Source organism: Pantherophis guttatus, chromosome 2, assembly GCF_059756535.1.
Source record: "Pantherophis guttatus breed Tessera chromosome 2, ASM5975653v1, whole genome shotgun sequence".
In the NCBI taxonomy this organism is placed as follows: domain Eukaryota; kingdom Metazoa; phylum Chordata; class Lepidosauria; order Squamata; family Colubridae; genus Pantherophis; species Pantherophis guttatus.
The window spans coordinates 51,785,324-51,804,955 of NC_142064.1; the positions used below are offsets into that span (position 1 = coordinate 51,785,324).

Below are 19,632 nucleotides of genomic sequence, written 5' to 3' on the forward strand. Positions count from 1 at the left end.
TAGAAAATGTGTCCATTTATCTCAGATGTAGATGCTTTAAGCTTTCCATGTATAATAAAGCTCCTTCAAAGAGCGAGACTGTAAACTCCACACAGCTTGGTGAAATGTACTCTCCATGTCAGGCATGAACCTGTTTCCCAGGAACAGACGTGTCAAATTTTGGAACAATAAATGCTAAATTCAGCTGTAAAGATTGCAGATTAATTTCTGCAAGAAAATTATCAAAGAAATTGTACTATAAACATTCCTCAGTATACGTTTCTGTGCTTTTCTCCTATGCTGATGCAGAGAAGAGAGAAGAAGAAAAAAAAGAACTAGTGCAGATATTTCTTCCATTTGTCCATGGGGAATGTCTCTGAAGATTATTTTAGCCAATCTACTATCTAATAGTCTTAAGCAACTTTAGTTATTAATTCATCCCCAGGCCTGAGTTTTACAATAATGCAATACAAGTTTGCCATCGCTTCCAAAACACTGTAAGAAAACAAGAAAAAAAAGTTTAACAAGCAGTGAAGCAACAAATGTTAATATTTAATTAAAATTTATATTAGCAAATTCTATTGTAGTTAGTTAAGTCAGTTATACAATGGTTTTCTTGTGAAATGCTGCCATCTATTGACAATAAATTTTAAAAAGTTTTGATTACACTGTTATTTGTGTGATACATCTTAAAAACATGAGAGGACTCTGGTACCCTTAAACCATATCCTTAAATGTGGTGCTTCCAAATTTAAAAAAAAAACATTTTGTAGAAGTCTTTACCAAATTTCCTAAACATTTAGTGCCTTTAAAAGAGGCATTGCAAGATTTTAGAATTAAGTCTGTTGGTTAATTTGGTTAAAAGTTGGTATCCACCTCCCCCCCCCAATACTAAATTCTCTAGCACCAAATGACCTTTTAATTCCTACCATAAGAAGCAGGAATAATTTTGTAAACCAGTAGTCACCTCATATAGTGTTCCAACCTCCTGATCTGGTGAAGGAGCAAAGGACTGATTCACGTAAATAAACTGCATGAGAAAGAAATACCACATTGGTAACTTTTTATCAACTCCAAACACAAGAATGTTGCTCAACAATATTATGACCATTATTTCCTTTAATATTTAACATATTTTCTATCTGTGGAATCCTTATGCCCTCTGGGCTTGGTTGTTTGCTTGCAGACGTTTCATTACACAACATCATCATCAGTGCTCCTATTTTTTTATCTTCAAAATGTTGCATAACAATCCAAGTATTTTATACTTATTCAGAAAGACTAATTCAGTAGACATACTGATGATAATTTTGTATTGCAATTATCAGGTTAAAGGGAAGAACAACATCCCCAAATACAAGACAGAGGATATACTGCTACTGAACTCCTTCCTCCACCCCAAAAAGTGTTGCAGTTATTGAAATTAGAAAAACAGCCTACTGCTGATCCAAGAAACTGGGCTGCTAAATTGGTACTTCCTGCTTCACATCATATTCAGTAGCATCATTAAACAATAGGTGATTGAAAAGAATAAATTGGGCTCAGTGGAAAATTTGTAACCTCCAACAAATAGGAATTTTGAATCTATCCTAATATTTGGAATAGTGTTTTCTTTCAACCCCACCCCCTTTTTTTGGCTTGTGTTATTAACAGTTATAATTTTTGTTAATAATGAAAAACACAGACAAAATCTTTTGGGCCCTTTATACAAGCCATTGTGTAGAATTCAACTCATTTAAATTTATGATCACTGACCAATACATAGCAATATAAACAGCTATATAAAAGAATAAAAACCACTGTTTTCACAAAATATGTTATGGCATCTTCAGCAAATTCTACCAATGTAGGAACTGAATAAAATGTATTTATGTTACACATAGCATTGACCAAGAATCAAATGGTAAATGGGTAAATACATAGTTCATCTTCTTTTCCCTCAAAGTTTCCAAAACAGCAGAAATGTAATCCTGCCCTCAGATTTTTGTAAATGTGACTACATACATGAATAATATTGTCTACTGTTCTTACGTCACAGGGATAATGATGTAATCTTTCACATGGTATTTTTTTTGAAGCTGTGTTCTATTACAGTAGGCTAGAATAAATTAGCTCAGATGTTTAGATCTTCATAGGGAACAGCAATAATCTAATGAATTTGTGAAAAATTTTAGGTGGCAGTATTTAGCGCTGCTTCAACTGTACATCTTTTATGTACAGTTTAGCAGAATTATAACCCATGTGCTCCACTGAGATTTTATGGCTCTCTGGTAGAATCAATGTTAAGATTTTTCAGGGGAAAATGATTATAATTTGGATTGAGATCCATACTCAACTCTCCACTTTTAAAACTCCAATGTCCAGGTTGTAGTGGAAATACTTCTGGGTAGCTTTGAAATTTAGACTGCATTATTTCTGAAGAATTTATAGCTGTGTAGAAATCCAAATCGGGTAAGTTGTAGTGTATATTTGGCTTAAGTTAATTTCAGGTTGTATCATGTGTGGAAGTTCCTTGACCTTCTTGGCAAATACCATTGCCTTGATTTTATGGAAGTTAATTTGTAAACTTTCTACTTCACAACACTGGACAAATGTTTTTCAATTTGTCTTTTCAATCCCACTTCCGTTCCCAAAAGAATGACCCTATTAACATAGGGAAGGCGTGGGGCAGGCCATTAAGCAAGCTTAGGTAGGTGAAACATTAATGTGCAAGTTAATTATAAGCAGAACCAAAGCATATCCCTGTTTCAACCTAATGACTCTCTAACCAGGCCAGTTAAATAGCAATAGCAATAGCACTTAGACTTATATACCACTTCACAGAGCTTTACAGCCCTCTCTAAGCAGTTTGCAGAATCAGCATATTGCCCCCAACAAACCGGGCCCTCTTTTTACCAACCCCAGAAGGATGGAAGGCTAGTCGACCTTGAGCCGGTCAGGGTCAAACTCCAGGCTGTGGACAGAGTTAGCTTGTAATACTGCATTCCAACCACTGTGCCACTATGGCTCCTTGCATTCTAAATGGCATTCTAACCAATGGCTTACTTAGAATTGGAATAAAAATAATAGTAAAAATAATAAACAGTTAAAAATTGTAATCAGATTTTTCCCATAATTACTCTCAAGACTAACACTTAAGAGTACATATAATAGGATGCTCAGACCATATACAAACATTACAAGATGATGTAAAGTTACCACTTGCTCAATGAAGGAATCCCTCAGTCTAAATCTTGTTTGTTCCTCTCCTACCAATCTTGATCTTGTATCCAGTTAAGTAGCATTACACAAAGATGTTTAACATGTAATTTGCTAATCATTTTTAATAAATGATTTGGGCAATAATTGTCAGGATCTTTTCTCTATCTTGATTCTTGGAACTGAGCCAAAGTGCCAATCAAGGTGCCCATCAATCAACATAAAATTAAATCTAATTATTAAAACCAAAGAACTTAGTTTTATGGGACAAAATCAGAAAATGGGGCCAATTAACTTTCAATCATTCAACAAGTTGTGTGACATCATGGACTAGTATGGCAAACAAGTCCAACATAATATCTATCTTTATTCCCATATCTGATAGTGCATAGTTTTATTGTCCTGCAGCATATGAACTTCAAGCCAGTCACATGGGCTTATTTTAGGGAACCTTTTGCAGCCACAATTAATTTTGATGCCATGAGGAAACTGACTTTATGAATGTTTATCTATATAATAGTTTCAAATGGGATGGCACTATACAGTATACAACAATAACAATAGCACTTAGACTTATATACCGCCCTCTCCAAGAGGTTTACAGAGTCAACATATTGCCCCCAACAATCTGGGTTCTCATATTACCAACCTCAGAAGGATGGAAGGCTAAGTCAACCTTGAGCCTGGTGAGTTTTGAACTGCCAAACTGCAGGCAGCCAGCACTCAGCAGAAATAGCCTGCAGTACTGCACTCTAACCCCTGCGCCACCATATACTGCCAATTTTGGCACTCATATTCAGATTTTTGTTTTAAAAAAAGTTATGCATTCCTTCAGTTTCTTATTTAAGCATGAGAACATAATTACATACCAGCTGTTCAGATGCCAAAAGTTTGAGAAATTTTTTGATGAAGTCAATTAGGCTTTGTATTGTTCGAGTTTTTTCTACAGTCCATTTCTTGGTCTTCATTATAGGAGTATCTCCAACAGCTTTGAGCAACACATCAACTAGAAAACAAAATATGTTGTAAATGAAAAACTGAAAAATCAAACATAATATGTGCTAAAGTATACTGAATCAAGTCTCAAAAATACAGAATGGGCTTTAGAGATAAAAGCAAACACCCTCATCTGTAATTTTTTCTTCCACTCAATCACATCAGATTCTCAGAGACTTTCTGGACAAGCCCCTGTAGCTTTCTCTGCAAGGTTTTTTAGAAATAGTTTGCCATTATCTCCTTCCTAAAGCAGAGAAAAAATGACAAGCCCAAGGTTGCCCAATTGGCTTTATGCCTGAGACAGAATTTGACATCCTAGTCTCCAGGTTTCTAGCCTGATGTCTGAACCACTACACCAAACTACTTCCCAATGGCTTATTATGCCAATTTGCATTGCTCTATTTAAAATATATATATTTAGAAGATAAAACCAAGATAAATCTCATGACCACAATAAATAGGAAATGATTAATCAAATAGTTATAAAAGAAATATCCAGCTCAGCTACCATACATACAGAATTTCTGCTAAAAACTGTAAAATAAAATGTAGTTGCAGAGGCTAAAATGTTTACTAACAACCTGTAATAATATAACATAATGGATTTGTGATAGCGATAAATTCCAAACCAGTGGTGAAATCCAAATTTTTTTATTACCGGTTCTGTGGGTGTGGTTTGGTGGGCGTGGCAGGATACTGCAAAATCTCCATTCCCACCCCACTCCAGGGGAAGGATACTACAAAATCTCCATTTCCTCCCCACTTCTGGGGGAAGGATATTGCAAAATCTCCATTCCCACCCCACTCTGGGGCCAGCCAGAGGTGGTATTTGCTGGTCTCCGAACTACTCAAAATTTCTGCTGCTGGTTAGAACCAAAATTATGTTTTGAAGATGATGAAGGTAGGATTTTGATGGTGGAAATAAAAATGAACTTAAAACAAATATTACTTATTGCAGTATATGGACCAGATGAAAAACGAGAAGAATTTTATCGAAGATTACACAAAAAATATTAGAACTGGATTATGAATATATATGTATAATGGGTGATTTTAATGCCATAGTAGAGGTGGACTTGGACTATAAAACAACGAAGACTAATAAAAAGTCTAGAAGAATATTGCCGAGATCTTTTTTTACAGTGATGGCAGAATTGAGTATTCAAGATATATGGAGACAAAAGCATTTGAAAGAAAAGCAATATACTTTTTATTCAAATAGACACTTACCATGGGCGAGGTTAGATATGATATGGATGTCAACAGAATTTATGGATAATATTCAAGCAGCAAATATTGACTCAAATATTTGGGCGGATCATAACCCAATGGTCAAAAGAAAAAGACAAGATGGACTTTAAATGCAATAATATTAAATGAAAAAAATTTTCAACAGCTTATGGAAAAAGAATTAGAGTTTTTCTTTAAAGTAAATAAAAAAGAGGACATATCACTTCAGATTGTATGGGACACTATGAAAGCTTATATTAGAGGTCTGGCAATAACTTATTTGGGAAAAAAGTATATAAAGAAAAGACAAAAACAGATAAGACTGGAAGAGGAGTATAAGAAATTAGAAAAAGAACTCCAAAAAGATATACAAAATAAAAAAATTAAGAAGTTGATGGAAGTGAAAAAATATGAAATAAATTTAAATGAGCAGGAACAATTAGCAAATAAATTAAGAGCAACTAAACAGAACTTTTTTTGAAAATGCAGATAAACCAGGAAGATGTTTAGCATATAAATTGAAAAAAGAGAAGGAGAAAAAGGTGATAAAATATTTACAAGATGAAGAGGGGACAATATGTTACAGAAATGAGGAAAAGAAGATGATAATTCAAAAATACTATAAAAAACTTTTCTCTCAAGAAAAAATTTCACCCCTGTTCCAAACGCAAGAGGGTAATACAACCCTGTCCCCATCATTGCCTTTCTTATTCTTGCCCAGCTTATCCTTCAACTGCAAGTAAAAGAAGATGGTCCCTTTTGCCGATTTAAAATAGAGATGAGCTGAAATGGGATTAAGGTCACAATGAAGTATATGGCATTCTTTATGATTTTAAAATGGACCTTGCACATTCCAAGATATAGGTAATTCTAAAATCTAATAAAAATGTCACATGCACAGTATCAGAAAGAGAAAGGACTGCCACCGGAAGAGCATGTAATTAGAAAAATATTAAAAAGAGAACTCGGAATATTACATGGTGTGGGAAATGTGGTATAAGTGGATGGAAGATAAAAGTAAAAGGTAGAATAAGGGAGGGTAAATTAGGGAACACCATGTATATAATTTGTATATATTCATGAACACCGCTAAACCGAAAACTGTTGAATTGTATTATCATGTAATTCAATAAAAATTATATTAAAAGAAAAGTCACATATTGCCATGCATCTAACAGCTTCTCTTCATTGGAAAGATGCAAATCAGCAACTTTTCAAAGGGCTCCGGACACTACTCCATGATGATGGCTAAAGGTACTTTGCATGTGGCCCTAAGCTTGTACATTGTACTTTTAACTATATACTTTTTTAAAAAATAATAATTGACTTAACAGCTAGAAAAGAATTTAAGAGGAACCTGGCATCTATGAATAGTTTCAGTCAAACCAGTAAAGTTCTACTATTAATTTTCTCTGTCCCTAAATAAGCAAACTGTGAATTTATTATAATGATATAATCGCTCCAAACTCAATAGCAGAAAATATGACTTCAGCAACAGAGTGGCCAATGTCTGGAATGCACTACCTGACTCTGTGGTTTCACCCCAAAACCCAGTGGTGGGTTTCAAATTTTTTTTACTACCGGTTCTGTGGGTGTGGCTTGGTGGCCGTGGCATGGCTTGGTGGGCATAGCATGGAAAGGATACTGTAAAATCTCCATTCCCACTCCACTCCAGGGGAAGGATACTGCAAACTCCCCATTTCCTCCCGATCTGCTGGGACTCAGGAGGGAGAGAATAAATGGGGGCAGGGCCAACCAGAATTTTTACTACCGGTTTGCCAAACTACTCAAAATTGGGGCCACCGGTTCTCCAGAACTGGTCAGAACCTGCTGAAACCCACCTCTGCCAAAAAAACCCAAATTTTAACCTTAGACTGTCTACTGTAGACCTCACCCCATTCCTAAGAGGTCTGTAAAGGGCGTGCATAGCATGCCTGTCCTAATGTTCACCAGAGTGCCTAGCGTGCCTGTCCTAATGCTCCCTTTATTTGTATTCATTTTATGTATTCAATCCATGCTTATATACATTACCTAATACAGATGTCTTCAAACTTGGCAGCTTTAAGACTTGTGGACTTCAACTCCCAGAATTCTCCAGCCAACATAGCTAGCATAGCCACAGCTATGCTGGCTGGAGAATTCTGGGAGTTGAAGTCCACAAGTCTTAAAGCTGCCAAGTTTGAAGATCTCTGACCTAATACGTACTTGACAAATAAATAAAAATAAATAAAGAATAAAATTTAAAAAATGAGGCCTAGATCGGGGGAGGGGGAGCACTTTCACGCAGACTCCGGGAATCACAAAGCGGAGAGGGGAACAATCAACAGGAAACTGGGAAGGTGAAAAAAGGCTGCTATATCTACGACGCCCAGTTTCCCGGGGCCGCCCCCCCCTCCCGCCCTGCCCGACAGGTGATCTTTCCTCCTCCCGCCGGTTTACTTTTCTTCTTCGTGTCTCCCGTAGGTTCTTCGGCCACCGGGGAAAGAGCCGAGGGGGGAGTCGCGTCGAGGGCCCCTACCGCGACGGCTCCTCCTCCTCCATTTTCCGAGGTTTCTTCTTCCCCACCTTCCCCTCGGCCCCCCTCCTCGGGAGAACAGCCAGGAGCCGCAGCAACCGGCAGTGTCTCCGGCTTCTCGCTGGTCTCCGACATAGTGATGGCGAAAGCGGAAGTGGCGCCCCTCCCCCGTCCCTTTCTCAACGTCTGACATTAGGAGCACGTGACGGTGAGTTCAGCCTTCGAGGGTTTGTTTGGGGTTTTTTTTGGTCCCCTCCCGGCCGCCGTTATCCCGAGTTAGTCAAGTGACGTTCTCCTTCGGCCTCCAGCCCGTAGAACGGTTCTGCCTCTTGACTCCGCCTTCGCTCGCTCGAGGCTTAGAGAGGGAGGGGACGGAGCGGAGGAGGGGAGGGGCTTTGCCGTGTCGCGCGCCGCAGAGTGGGGTACGCGAGCCCCCCTCCTCGCGCCTCAGTGGGGGGGATCTTCAACCGCCGCCCTCACCATGATTAAAGCGATCCTCATTTTCAACAACCATGGGAAGCCGCGCCTTTCCAAATTCTACCAGCGCTATGTGAGTGTCGGGAGGGGAGAGGCCGGCCTTGGGTAGCTGAGGGGAAGGGGGCTCCGTTCGCACGACACACACGGAAAACCATAAATTAGCCAGCTTTTAGTCTCCGGGGCGGGCGAGCCATGGGCTTAGCATTCGTAACGAGGCCAGGAAACGGGTTGAATGGGCGCCGTCCAAGCCGCCTGAAGGCACGGGTTGGGCTGGGAATGATTCGACGCCGTGACGAGGAAGTCAATGCGGGGCGGGCTGAAAAGTCTCCCCTCAGAATCCTTCGTTTTGCGGCGAGCGCCAGATTAAGGAACCCGATTCGGCTCTAGGAGGAGGAAAAGACGGAAGGGAGGCTGTTGGCTAAATGTTTACGTGTACAATAGCGCCTCTTCCCCCGGGTCGTTATTCTTCAGGGTTTCTTATCCAGCGGCTTCTGCGCGAGAGGCGGAGAAGATAACGGCGGATCTCAGGTTGCACAGACGGCAGGCAACCTTCTGAGTTAGAGCAGTTGTTTCCAATACATCCAAGTGCCCATATTAATTCTCATAGGAAATATAAAGGACACACCTGAATAGGAGAAAATCTGAAGGAGGTTCAAGGAGGGTAAAACATTGGTTTATGTTTATAACTTTGCTTTACAAAGGAAAATTCAGGGGCGAAGTCAAAAGTAAAAAAAAAAAAAAAAAAAGAAATCTAAATTTTTATAAAATATATTATGACCGCTGTAGCAATCTGGTGTTTTCAAAACGTTTAGGGATTGCAGCTCTTGTTGTTCCCAGCCCGGTTGCTATGCAACTTTGCTCACCTGGAGCTTCCAACGTCTCACCATTGGCCAAATGGGCTGGGAATGATACAGGTAATCTGATTTTGAAGCTTTTTTTTTTTTTTTAAAGATAAGGTAGGAAACAGGAGAGCCTGCTTGGATGCAATGAACTTCTCATGTTGCCTGAGAACTAAAGCTTTTTTCACATCAATGATATACGATGCTTAGCCAGCATTGAGATAACATAAGTTTATCCTGTGCACTGTTATTTATTTATTTATTTAATTTATTTATTTATTTTTAAATTTATAGACCGCCCTTCTCCCGAAGGACTCAGGGCCGTGTACAGCCAAAGTAAAAAACATAAATACAAACATTAAAAGCAATTTAAAAAGATATATATAAATTTGGCCCCAATGTTAAAAAACAATAACAAAACATATTAAAAACATTTAAAAAGCATTAAGCCAGCCCAGCTTGCTGAAAAAGGAAGGTCTTCAGGGCACGGCGGAAGGCACTGAGGTCTTGAATTCTTTGTATCTCTTTATAAATTAAAAAGTTGAGTGTTTAGCTTGCTGCTATTAGGTACCTGATGGGAGAGAGAAAACAACAGCAAATATATGTTTATCGAAGAGAAATGCAAAACTTAAGAGTTGCTTATTTTCTGTTAAAATTGGTATAATGTGGCTTTGCTGATATATAGAAAAATGTGTTTTTTCTACATGTAACCAACTGTGTATGATGGTATGTATGAATGTTTTGTTATGTAAATATGACAGTTCTGATTAGCACCATAGATATGCAATAAATCATGAATGTTTGTATGCTAGCTTCCTAAAGGAGTGGCTACATGTGAAAATATGTTTTTTTGGGAATTAAGCAGGACCATGGAGACAGCAAGGTTTTTCATAGTAGATGTTTATTTTATATGTTAAACTTATACACTGTCCATTTTATCCAAGAGACTCTGGACTGTTTACAAAAAAACATTTTTATTACAACATCTTTACTTATGCTGGTTAAAGTGCTACCAAATGCAACCAAAAGTGGCTTTGTGGCCAGAAAGTAAAAGATATGAAAAATATTTGTTATGGGTATTTGATAGGGAGTATTAAATAGAGTGATCAAGAACTTGGCATATCAGCCAAATTCCAAAGAATTTAGCCAACATTGGAACAAATTTGGATATTGAAGGGAACATCTGATTCACTAGGGTTATAAGATATAATTTTATATAGTGTAAAAACAAACTCTTACATGTATACACTCCAAATGCTCAATACAGCATACATTTTCACCTGGAGCAGCATTCCAAGGTATTTAAAGTCCCACAATGAATCTGAACTTTTTGAGGGTTTTAACATAAGTTTGTTTGGGTCTGACATTAACTGTGAGAACACAACAGCTTTTCAGTTGCTATTTAAGCTCTTCCCAAGGCCTTTTGCAAGCGTAAATAACACCCCCTTGTATTGAGTGTGCTTGATTCTTTTTCATTCCTGTCTGATTCTTGTCATCTTTTATTTTTGTCTCTTTCCTTTTGAAAGAAAATATTTTTACTTTTCAATCACCTAGAGTCACTGGGAAATGGATGGCTTACATTTTTAATAAATAATGTGGTTTTGTTATAAAAGTTGTGCTATATATGATAATAGAGGAATGCTTGTATTTGGAAACATCAGTATGTTTCCTTTCTTTTCAGAGTGAAGATATACAACAACAGATTATCAGAGAAACATTCCACTTAGTATCAAAACGTGATGAAAATGTTTGTAATTTCTTAGAAGGAGGCTTGTAAGTATGATCAAACTAGAAGCTAGACTCTCAAAGATTGAAAGAGAGAAATATGGAACCTATATAACTGGAAACATGGCATTTGGGTTCTTTCACACTTTTCTGATACCATTAGCTAGAAGCAGAATTTGAACCTTAAATCACAGGGATTGACATAGTTGAACTCCTTCATTGAAAAGCATGTAAATGTTTGGTTAGACCATTATTTATTGTGTGATCTTAAATCCTCATTAGCACTCAGTTTGCAGATTCTTTCTCTTAGTCATTCTAGATCTTGCTAAGAACTTTCTAATTTTTTCATTTTTTATTGTGTGAACACGATATGTTTATAAAGGGGAGACTATGGTAAAATTTATCCTCACAGTGTTTCTATATCTACTATTGTGGAACATTTCTTATATATCAAAATAACAATAGTGTAAATATATATATTGAGATTATCATTAATTTTTTTATTAAATAAAATTTATGCAGTCTTCCAGAACTGAAAATCTTTATCACCTTTTAAATAATACCCTTGTTGAATAGCTGCCTTGTGCACAACAACTTTTGAATATCATTGTTGATCGATTCTACATATATTTGCATCTTTTTATTCAACGGGATGGAAAGCTATAACCTGCATGTGGTCTGCTATTCCAGCTCTCAGTCTTAGGCCTCTGACATTTAACAGCAAATAGTGCCAGCACCACCTTTTTCTGATTTAAAAAAAAGGAACCCAACATTTAAGTTTAAGCTAAGGCATATTGCTTCTGTTTTACTTAAACTACCCCCACCAAAGGTATAGTAACCGTTTCTCCCATGTGTTTAAAATAATGTATTTCTAAAAAACCTGCAGTCCCTGGCTGCAAAAAGATCGTCAATCCCATTGTAAAACATAAATCAGAGCATATATCTACTAGTATATTTAAATGCTTTGAATGTTAATGGTTTGCCTTTGACATCATTATTTTTTTTGCCACAATTATGCATCATGTTTTTCTCTCTTAGCTACCAACCAAGACCATTGGAATGTTGTTAATTGCTCTTTGATGCTGTATTCTGCTTTAGATTAATAGGTGGATCTGACAACAAATTGATATATCGCCATTATGCTACATTGTACTTTGTTTTCTGCGTTGATTCTTCAGAAAGTGAACTTGGGATTCTAGATCTAATACAAGTAAGTCATCTACGAGAGGGTCACAATATTGTATTCTGTCCTTGTTCTTTGGTTTTTTTTTTACTTGATAATGAAGATTAGAAATTCTGAGAAGTACTATTTTGCTAAAATAATACAGTAATTGGATGACAATTAAACTGATCTCTTATTCATTGACCTTACATTTTCAAATTTCTCAGTATTTTTATTTGAATATTTTCTCAGTGTTAAGTATTAATACAAGTATCAGGAAATAACTACAGTTGTAACATCCTAATGCAAAGGTTAAAGAGTTGATGTACGCTCCAAAACATCCTTTGGAATGTAAAAAAATCTTGGTCATATTTGTGATTGGAAAATGATATAATAAAATGAATATAAGATAGATAATTTTAAGTTTGTAAAAGATTACAGGTAGTCCTCGATTTACAATTACAACTGAACCCAAAATTTTTGTTGCTAAGCAAGACAGTTAAGTGAATTTTGCCCCATTTTATGATCTTTCTTGCCACAGTTCTTAAGTGAATTACTACAGTTGTTAACTTAATAACATGGTTGTTAAGTGAATCTGGCTTCCCAGTTGACTTTGCTTGTCAAAAGGTCACAAAAGGTGGTCATGTGACTCTGGGACACTGCAACCCTTATAAATACATGCCATTTTCCAAGCATCTAAATCCCGTGAAGTATTAGTACCGCTTTATAAATCCTTAGTAAGATCACATCTGGAATACTGCATCCAGCTTTGATCACCATGTTAAAAAAAGATGTTGGAAAAGGTGCAAAAAAAAGCAACTAAGATGATTAAGGGCTTGGAGATAAAAACATGGAGAAAGGTTGCAGGAATTGGGATTACTAGTCTAGAGAAAAAAAGAACTAGGGGTGATATGATAGTATTCCCGTATTTGAGGGGCTGCCATAAAGAAGAGGGGGTCAACTTATTTTCCGAAGCACCCGAAGACAAGATAAGAAACAATGAAGGGAAACTAATCAAGGAGAGTAACAACCTAGAATTAAGGAGAAACTTTCTAACAGTGAGGACAATTGCCCAGTGGAACAGTTTGCCTTCAGAAGTTGTTGGTGCTTCATCAGTGGAGGTTTTTAAGAAAAGACTGGATAAGACATCTGAAATGATATACGGTCTCTTGCTTGAGCAGGGGGTTGTATTAGAAGACCGCCAATGTCCCTTCCAGCTCTATTCTGATTGATCACATGACTATGGGGATGCTGCAACAGTCCTAAGTATGAAAAACCATCATAACTCATTTTTTTCAGTGCCATTGTAACTTGGGTCAGTAAAAGAATGATTGTATGTTGACTATATGTAGTTCTCCATGATTTCAAAATATAATATATAATCATATTCTTTTGCTGTTGCAAAACAAAATTTGCATTTTGTTTATTTCACTTGCTTGCAAGTTTCCTATTCTCACATTGATATATTACCCAATAAAGGAGTAAGTATCTGGAGGAATGTAATTAAGGACAAAGCTGGAATTTTTGAAATCTGATGTTGCAACTGAGACTTATTTGGAAATTGTACTGCTTTTTAAAATTGTTTTAATTCAAGTTTAGGGATCGTGAGTTTCTTGGGATAGCATAAGTAGGATATGGTTTCTGTTATGGTATTATGAACAAGCTCATCCATAACTGGTCAAAACCACTTCTGGGCTGCCTACGTATAGAGATAGTCCTGTTCTTTTATTTATTTTGTGGCCACTAAGCTCATTAAGTGCATTTTTGGGTGGTTAACGTAAAAATAGAAAAAGTTAATGAAAATTAAAGAACAGCAATATAAACCAGTATAAGCAGAGCACAAAACGTTTTCAAAACCTAGAACGTCATTCCAGGTAGACTTACTCCACATCCTACACCAGTTCTTTAGGATGAAACCAACTGTTTAAAGTTTTATGGAAGCCTAGCATGATTGGGGCCTTTTGAATATCATGGAATATGCTGTAGTAAAGGGCAGGTGCCAGGACAGTGAAAGCAAAATTTGTGAGTCTCATTAGATCACATTGTTTCATTGGGGACACCAAGGCATGCTCATTCTGTCAGATCTAATGGGATGGAGAGAGAAAGTCAGAGATAAGTAGTCCTGCAAATCATGCTTTGAAGGGTTTTATTGGTATAAGCAACACTTGAATGCTTTCAGAAGCCTACAGGGAACCTTTGCAGTTTGCAGAGTAGCAGTTATTTATACCACTTCATTTTGAGCCAGTTGTATCTTCCAGGTGGTTTTCAAGGGAAGGCTTGCATAGATTGAATTGCATCTCTAGGCATCTTTTCTGCTGTCTCATCTCCTGTAGCATATTTGAACGAGAGGAAACTTTCTGGGATCCACAAGCAGAGAAAAATCCACATAGGTATAATCTATTTGAAGGTCATTGCCGCCTTGCTCCAGCTAGCAGTTGTAAGGCCCTGTGTCATGCCCCTGTCGGAGTCTGACTCTGAGATGGAAGAGGAACAGCTGACAGAGAGCAAGAGAGTGGCTCCATTGGCTGTGGAGGAAACTGGTGAAGGGCAAAGTCAGGCTGGGCAGAGCAGGGGAGAGTTAGAACAAGGGAGAGGGGGGTTTGATGAAGACCAAAGCCCATCCCCTCCTCATCCTAGGGCATGCAGGAAAGAACGGAGAAGAGAGCAACATGGGTTGCATGACTTATGAAGGAGGAAAGGGCCCTGATCCCCTTCACAAGATACACCTGGAGTTGGAATTTAAAAGGAGAGGCAAATGGAAGGGATGGTTGTCAGGAACAAAAGCTGAGTTCATGTTCGTGTTGACTGCTTTATCTGGGTTCCTGGCATCCTCCCAACTGGTTTAATTTATGGCTGTGCTACTTCAATTCTGGAATTCCTTATCTTGCTTGCCCTCCTGGATTAATTACCTGATCTTGCCCTGTTGGATTTATGGTTGGAAGTTTTGTCTGCTTACAGGTTTGTGGAAGGGTTTTTCACCAGACCGGAGAGTAAAGAGACATTGGGGGCAAAGTTTGGAGCTAATAAAGGGACTTATACTTATTTTCTGGCTATGTTGCCTTTGTGCTACACCACGGGTCATCACACCCTGTAAAACCATCTATCAGAGTTTCAGAAATGACAGTTTGTAATCCAACAGAGTCCATCAAGTATGTGTGGTAGATTGATTGAATAGGTACTTCCTGGGGGGGGGGCTCCCACTTAGGCTTCTGTGAGTAATGCCTCTAATTATACTGTAATTATATTCTATATATAAGTGGGGTCATATGCTACCCCAGATAGCTTTGAATAAAATGTGAAGTTTTATACAATTTTTTTCTATTGCTTACATAAAGAAGATATCTCATACATTTTTCTCTGACTATACTTGGGCCTCCTAACTTCTGTGAATTAAATAATTGTTTTTTTATATATATAATAGGAATGTGCATACTTCTAAAATAATTTTGAAGTGTTTTGAATTCTGTGTGAGCAAGCATCTTTTTATTCCTTAAAATAACCCAACTTTTTTCAAGCTTTTATGCATACCTTTAAGAGTCTCACTAATTTGGTAACTGTTTCCTTAAAGCATGTACATTTTTTAGACTTTAAGTAAACATAAAAAGTAAAGGTCCGATTATTTTAATTCATAAAATAGCAGTGTGACAGCTATATGTGAGAGCTAATGCTCTTTTTAAAAAACATGTACTACCCTAATATATAAACTTGTTAACTGTTGGTTTCAGAATAAAGCAGTAGAGGGAGCTAGGTGCTAACCTACCATTAGAGTCTAATTTTACTTACTTTTCTGATTGCGGGGATTTGAAAATGAATGTCCCTTTATTCACTGACAAACAACAAAGTATGTTTTTAGTGGCTTCCATTCATCTGTGCAGTTGAAAGCATACGTTTGCAGCTATGTAACTTTAATTTCTATAATCTCGCTGGCTTAATTTTCCATCAGTCTTTTTGTGTGCACTGTTTTAGTTTTTAAAATGCTGCCTACATACTACGTTGTGAATTGTAGAATTAAGAATTGTTAACATCACTACCAGAAAATGCTTAGTTGTGCACACACTTGAATGCTCTTATTTTATCCTATTTCAATAATACTTTTAGATGGATAATTTCTCTTAGTGTAACTTTTCTCTTTAGCTAAAAGCTATTTTGACATTAGGCTTAGAATATTTGTAATATAACCACATCATTATAATTTGATGTGTTTTATTCCATCTCCTTGCACCAGAAAGCAACAACTCAAATCCACAACACTGGGAGAATTAATTCTTACATAGTCAGGATTTTTTAAAATTAGATCTGTTTGTTATCATAACAAGAGCCAAGTGGAATGGCTCCTGCCTCAAAGAGCTCATGTAATTCATTGCATAAGGTGGATAGGAGACAGAGGTACAAACAACAGAGGTCCACAATATACAAAACTTGCTGTCAATATACAGCAGCTAAAGTAATTATTTCATATTACTTCATAGCTTTTTCTACAGTGAAGATATTTATAAGAAATTACTGGAGTCTTTTGTGGCATTTCCATTCAATCCTGTTGGGGAAAACTTGACATACACAGCTGTTCTAAGGCTATCACAAAATACATATTCCCAGAAATGTCTTTTGCAAATGCACAGAGATACTCAAAAGATCTCAGGAGGACATTAAAACAACTGCATTGAACCTTCAAATATCTGCTGCATAGCTTCAAGCAGCAGATCCAGAGCAAAATATTTCCTCAAATGATTTTCATTGTTCTAAATTTTTGGGAAAACAGACCAGAGAAGCAATTTTGTTGCTGCTATTTGAGTTTAACAAGCAACAGAAAGCAGGATATTATTACAGCAAAATTAGAGATTTATGCCAGTGTGATACTTACCGTACATTTCTCAGATTTCTAATTAAAAAACCTACCATACACTAAAATTAAAGTTTAATATGTTGTGTAGATTGCAAATAGGATACTTTTTTCTAGTACTTAACAAACAGGTGTCTTTACAAATAGTGGAAATCTGACTGTACAGTTTGATAAAGTTCATATATGAAGACATAAATAATAAACATAAGTAATCAAAAATCCACATGGGGGATTAAGTCCAGCAAACAAAAATGAGAGATGATATAAGTGAATAATCTTGAGGTGAGTGAAGGAAATAGGCACTGGAAACAGGAACATAATGCTACAGATAAAGTTAATTCTCAGCAACTATGCATTTGTTAAGGGCTTATATGCAGAAATACTATTCTAAACTCAGTAGGGGTTCTACATATTCCATTAAAAGAAATGTCTACCGCCATTGGACTTTTTAGCCTTTTTTTTTTCCAATTCTGAATTAGCTTTCCTGTCTGGCAAAAATATTTGTCTCATTAAGGGATTGAGGATTGAGAAGTGTCAATCAGGGTCAAGGTGTCAGTTACAAACCCAAAATTCCAGGCCAAGTCTGAAGTCTGACAAAGAGCTGCCCTTGACATTGTACTTCTCATTCTCTGACAAGGATTCATTTGAAGAAATCATGACAACAGACAATGAACATTATAAGCTGGTTTTTAAAATATTGATTGATGAATAGGCTGTTATATCATGAAAATGAGGTAAAGTTAACATTTTTCCAATCTTCTAGTACTACAAAAAAGAATTTGCAAACCATTTCTGTTTTAGAATGCGTAAAAAAGCTGTGGCTATACTTAAAGCTATAGTTAAACTGAACAAGCCCAAACTGTCTAGCATATACCATATTTTTCGGACTATAAGACGTTTCGAAGTATAAGATGCACCTAGCTTTTGGGAAGGAAAACAAGAAAAAAAAAATTGTCTTTGCCTCCCAGCAATTTGCCTCCTTGCAGCAAACAGCATGATTTTGCACGAGCCTGATTTAGCATGAGTAGCTGATTGGTGTTTGGATCTGCCTCCCAGAATACCTATTAGCTGTTCCAGGCTGCAGGGATCGCCACTGCCCATCACCGCTACCACCTATTGCCGCCTCCACGCACCCCATTTTCCGCCTCCGCGCATTCTGTTTTCACCCTCTGCATGCCCCATTTTCGGGGACAAGTAGTAGACTAAAAATGATATTTTCAACAATAATTTAGCTCTTCTGCATTGTCAAAATAGGAGTTATTCTATTACACTTACATTTCTATGTAAGTGCTAGATCATTATGTTAATGAAATTTGATCTCTACCGGTACCCTTGCTTAATGACCATTCATACAGCAACTGTTTGAAGTTAAGACAGTGCTGAACAGGAGGGCTTATGACGAATCCTTGAAGTTGTGGCCATCACAGCATCCGCTGTCATGTGATCGCAATTCAGGCACTTGGCAACTCATGTACAATTATGACAGTCACAGTGTCTCACAGTTACATGATTGCTGTTTACAAGCTTTACCACAGGCTTCTGACAAGCAAAGTCAATGGGAAAGCCAGCAGGGAGTTGCAAGTGATGATCACATGATGTCATGCTTAACCGCTACCAGGACTATCATTATAAATTGGTGAGGTTGTGATTTTTTTCTGTATACAACCATGTCACTTAGGAACAAAACTGCCAGTCTGAATTGCAGTTATTAAGCAAGGACTACCTGTAATGTTTCTGAGATCTTCCAAGAGTCAAAGCATATAGATATATTTGACTTCCTGAATTCTTTATAGTAAAAAGTACTTGGTTTCCATGTTTGTTCATAATGTCGAGGTTGAGTTGCTATACCTTTGACCCTTTGTTTTTTTCATCTACAGGTTTTTGTAGAAACTTTAGACAAGTGTTTTGAGAATGTCTGTGAACTGGATTTAATTTTCCATGTGGATAAGGTACTGTGGTGAGATGCTGTAACATAAAGTCATGATATTCTGATAAGAAACATTTGTTTCTGCCAGATGTTTCTGCTTCTATTAGATACCTTTTTTTCAAATTTCAATTATAGATATGGTAGTAATTTTTAGTTTACCAAAACATTAAATAACATATGTGGCATTCTAAAGCTTATCTGTAGAATTTCTTTGTAAAGAAGTGTAAAATGATTACCTGCAGTACATTCTAATTATTAAGAATGGAATCCTTTCATGCTTTATTTGAAATCAGCCTCTTGAATATTGTGTTAAAGATTCAGAAAACTATGCTGTAAATAAACTAAAAACAATGATTGTTCTTCCACATACAGTATTCTATTTGGAATAGTATGTTACTATCTCTTTTTTCAACTAATTAGAATGTTGTGGTAAAGGCAGGAGTGAAGAATACCTAATTTTCTTTTTATATTGAAATTTCTATAGTCAGCTATAATTTAACTGTCCAAGTGGGTTATACAATTTAGATAAGTAAAACTCTGTACCTATCCTGCAGACCTTTTCTGTTAACTCAGCACAGGCTTTCATAACCTTTGTACTCTCCCAATATGTGGATTTTAATCCCAAGAATTTTTAGCAGTGCTTTGATTGGGGAGTTGGAGAATTATGAGAAGTCCTCACATCAAAAAATCACCCAGATTGGGACAGATTGGTTTAGTCATCTAACGGAAAATAGTGGTATTCTG

General features: G+C 36.9%; 2 protein-coding genes across 3 annotated transcripts in view; one reads left to right on the top strand and one right to left on the bottom strand.

Annotated features, from left to right (window-relative positions):
- Positions 1-8,252, bottom strand: ATG12 (autophagy related 12). Its single transcript, XM_034432796.3, has 4 exons — positions 7,843-8,252; positions 4,047-4,183; positions 947-1,009; positions 1-474 (listed from the first exon to the last, which is right to left on the bottom strand). The coding sequence occupies exons 1-4, from the start codon at positions 8,051-8,053 to the stop codon at positions 415-417; spliced, it is 471 nt and encodes a 156-aa protein (XP_034288687.1). The 5' UTR covers positions 8,054-8,252; the 3' UTR covers positions 1-414.
- AP3S1 (adaptor related protein complex 3 subunit sigma 1) overlaps positions 8,117-19,632 on the top strand; it is a 24,468-nt gene continuing 12,952 nt past the window's right edge. The window contains exons 1-4 of one of the 2 annotated variants that reach the window (XM_034432794.3): positions 8,117-8,468; positions 10,916-11,007; positions 12,058-12,169; positions 18,839-18,910. In XM_034432794.3, the coding sequence (XP_034288685.1) occupies positions 8,400-8,468; positions 10,916-11,007; positions 12,058-12,169; positions 18,839-18,910 (345 nt within the window). In that variant the 5' untranslated portion in view covers positions 8,117-8,399. The remainder of the gene's footprint in view (positions 8,469-10,915; positions 11,008-12,057; positions 12,170-18,838; positions 18,911-19,632) is intronic. The other variant, XM_034432795.3, reaches the window with a different exon arrangement.

Excerpts from the sequence above, each read along its gene's own strand:
- ATG12 (XM_034432796.3), bottom strand. The coding sequence starts at position 8,053 with ATGTCGGAGACCAGCGAGAAGCCGGAGACACTGCCGGTTGCTGCGGCT. Across the intron at positions 4,184-7,842 it reads GGGAGACACGAAGAAGAAAA|TTGATGTGTTGCTCAAAGCT; the intron begins GTAAACCGGCGG and ends TTTGTTTTCTAG. Across the intron at positions 475-946 it reads AGGTTGGAACACTATATGAG|TGTTTTGGAAGCGATGGCAA; the intron begins GTGACTACTGGT and ends GTTTTCTTACAG.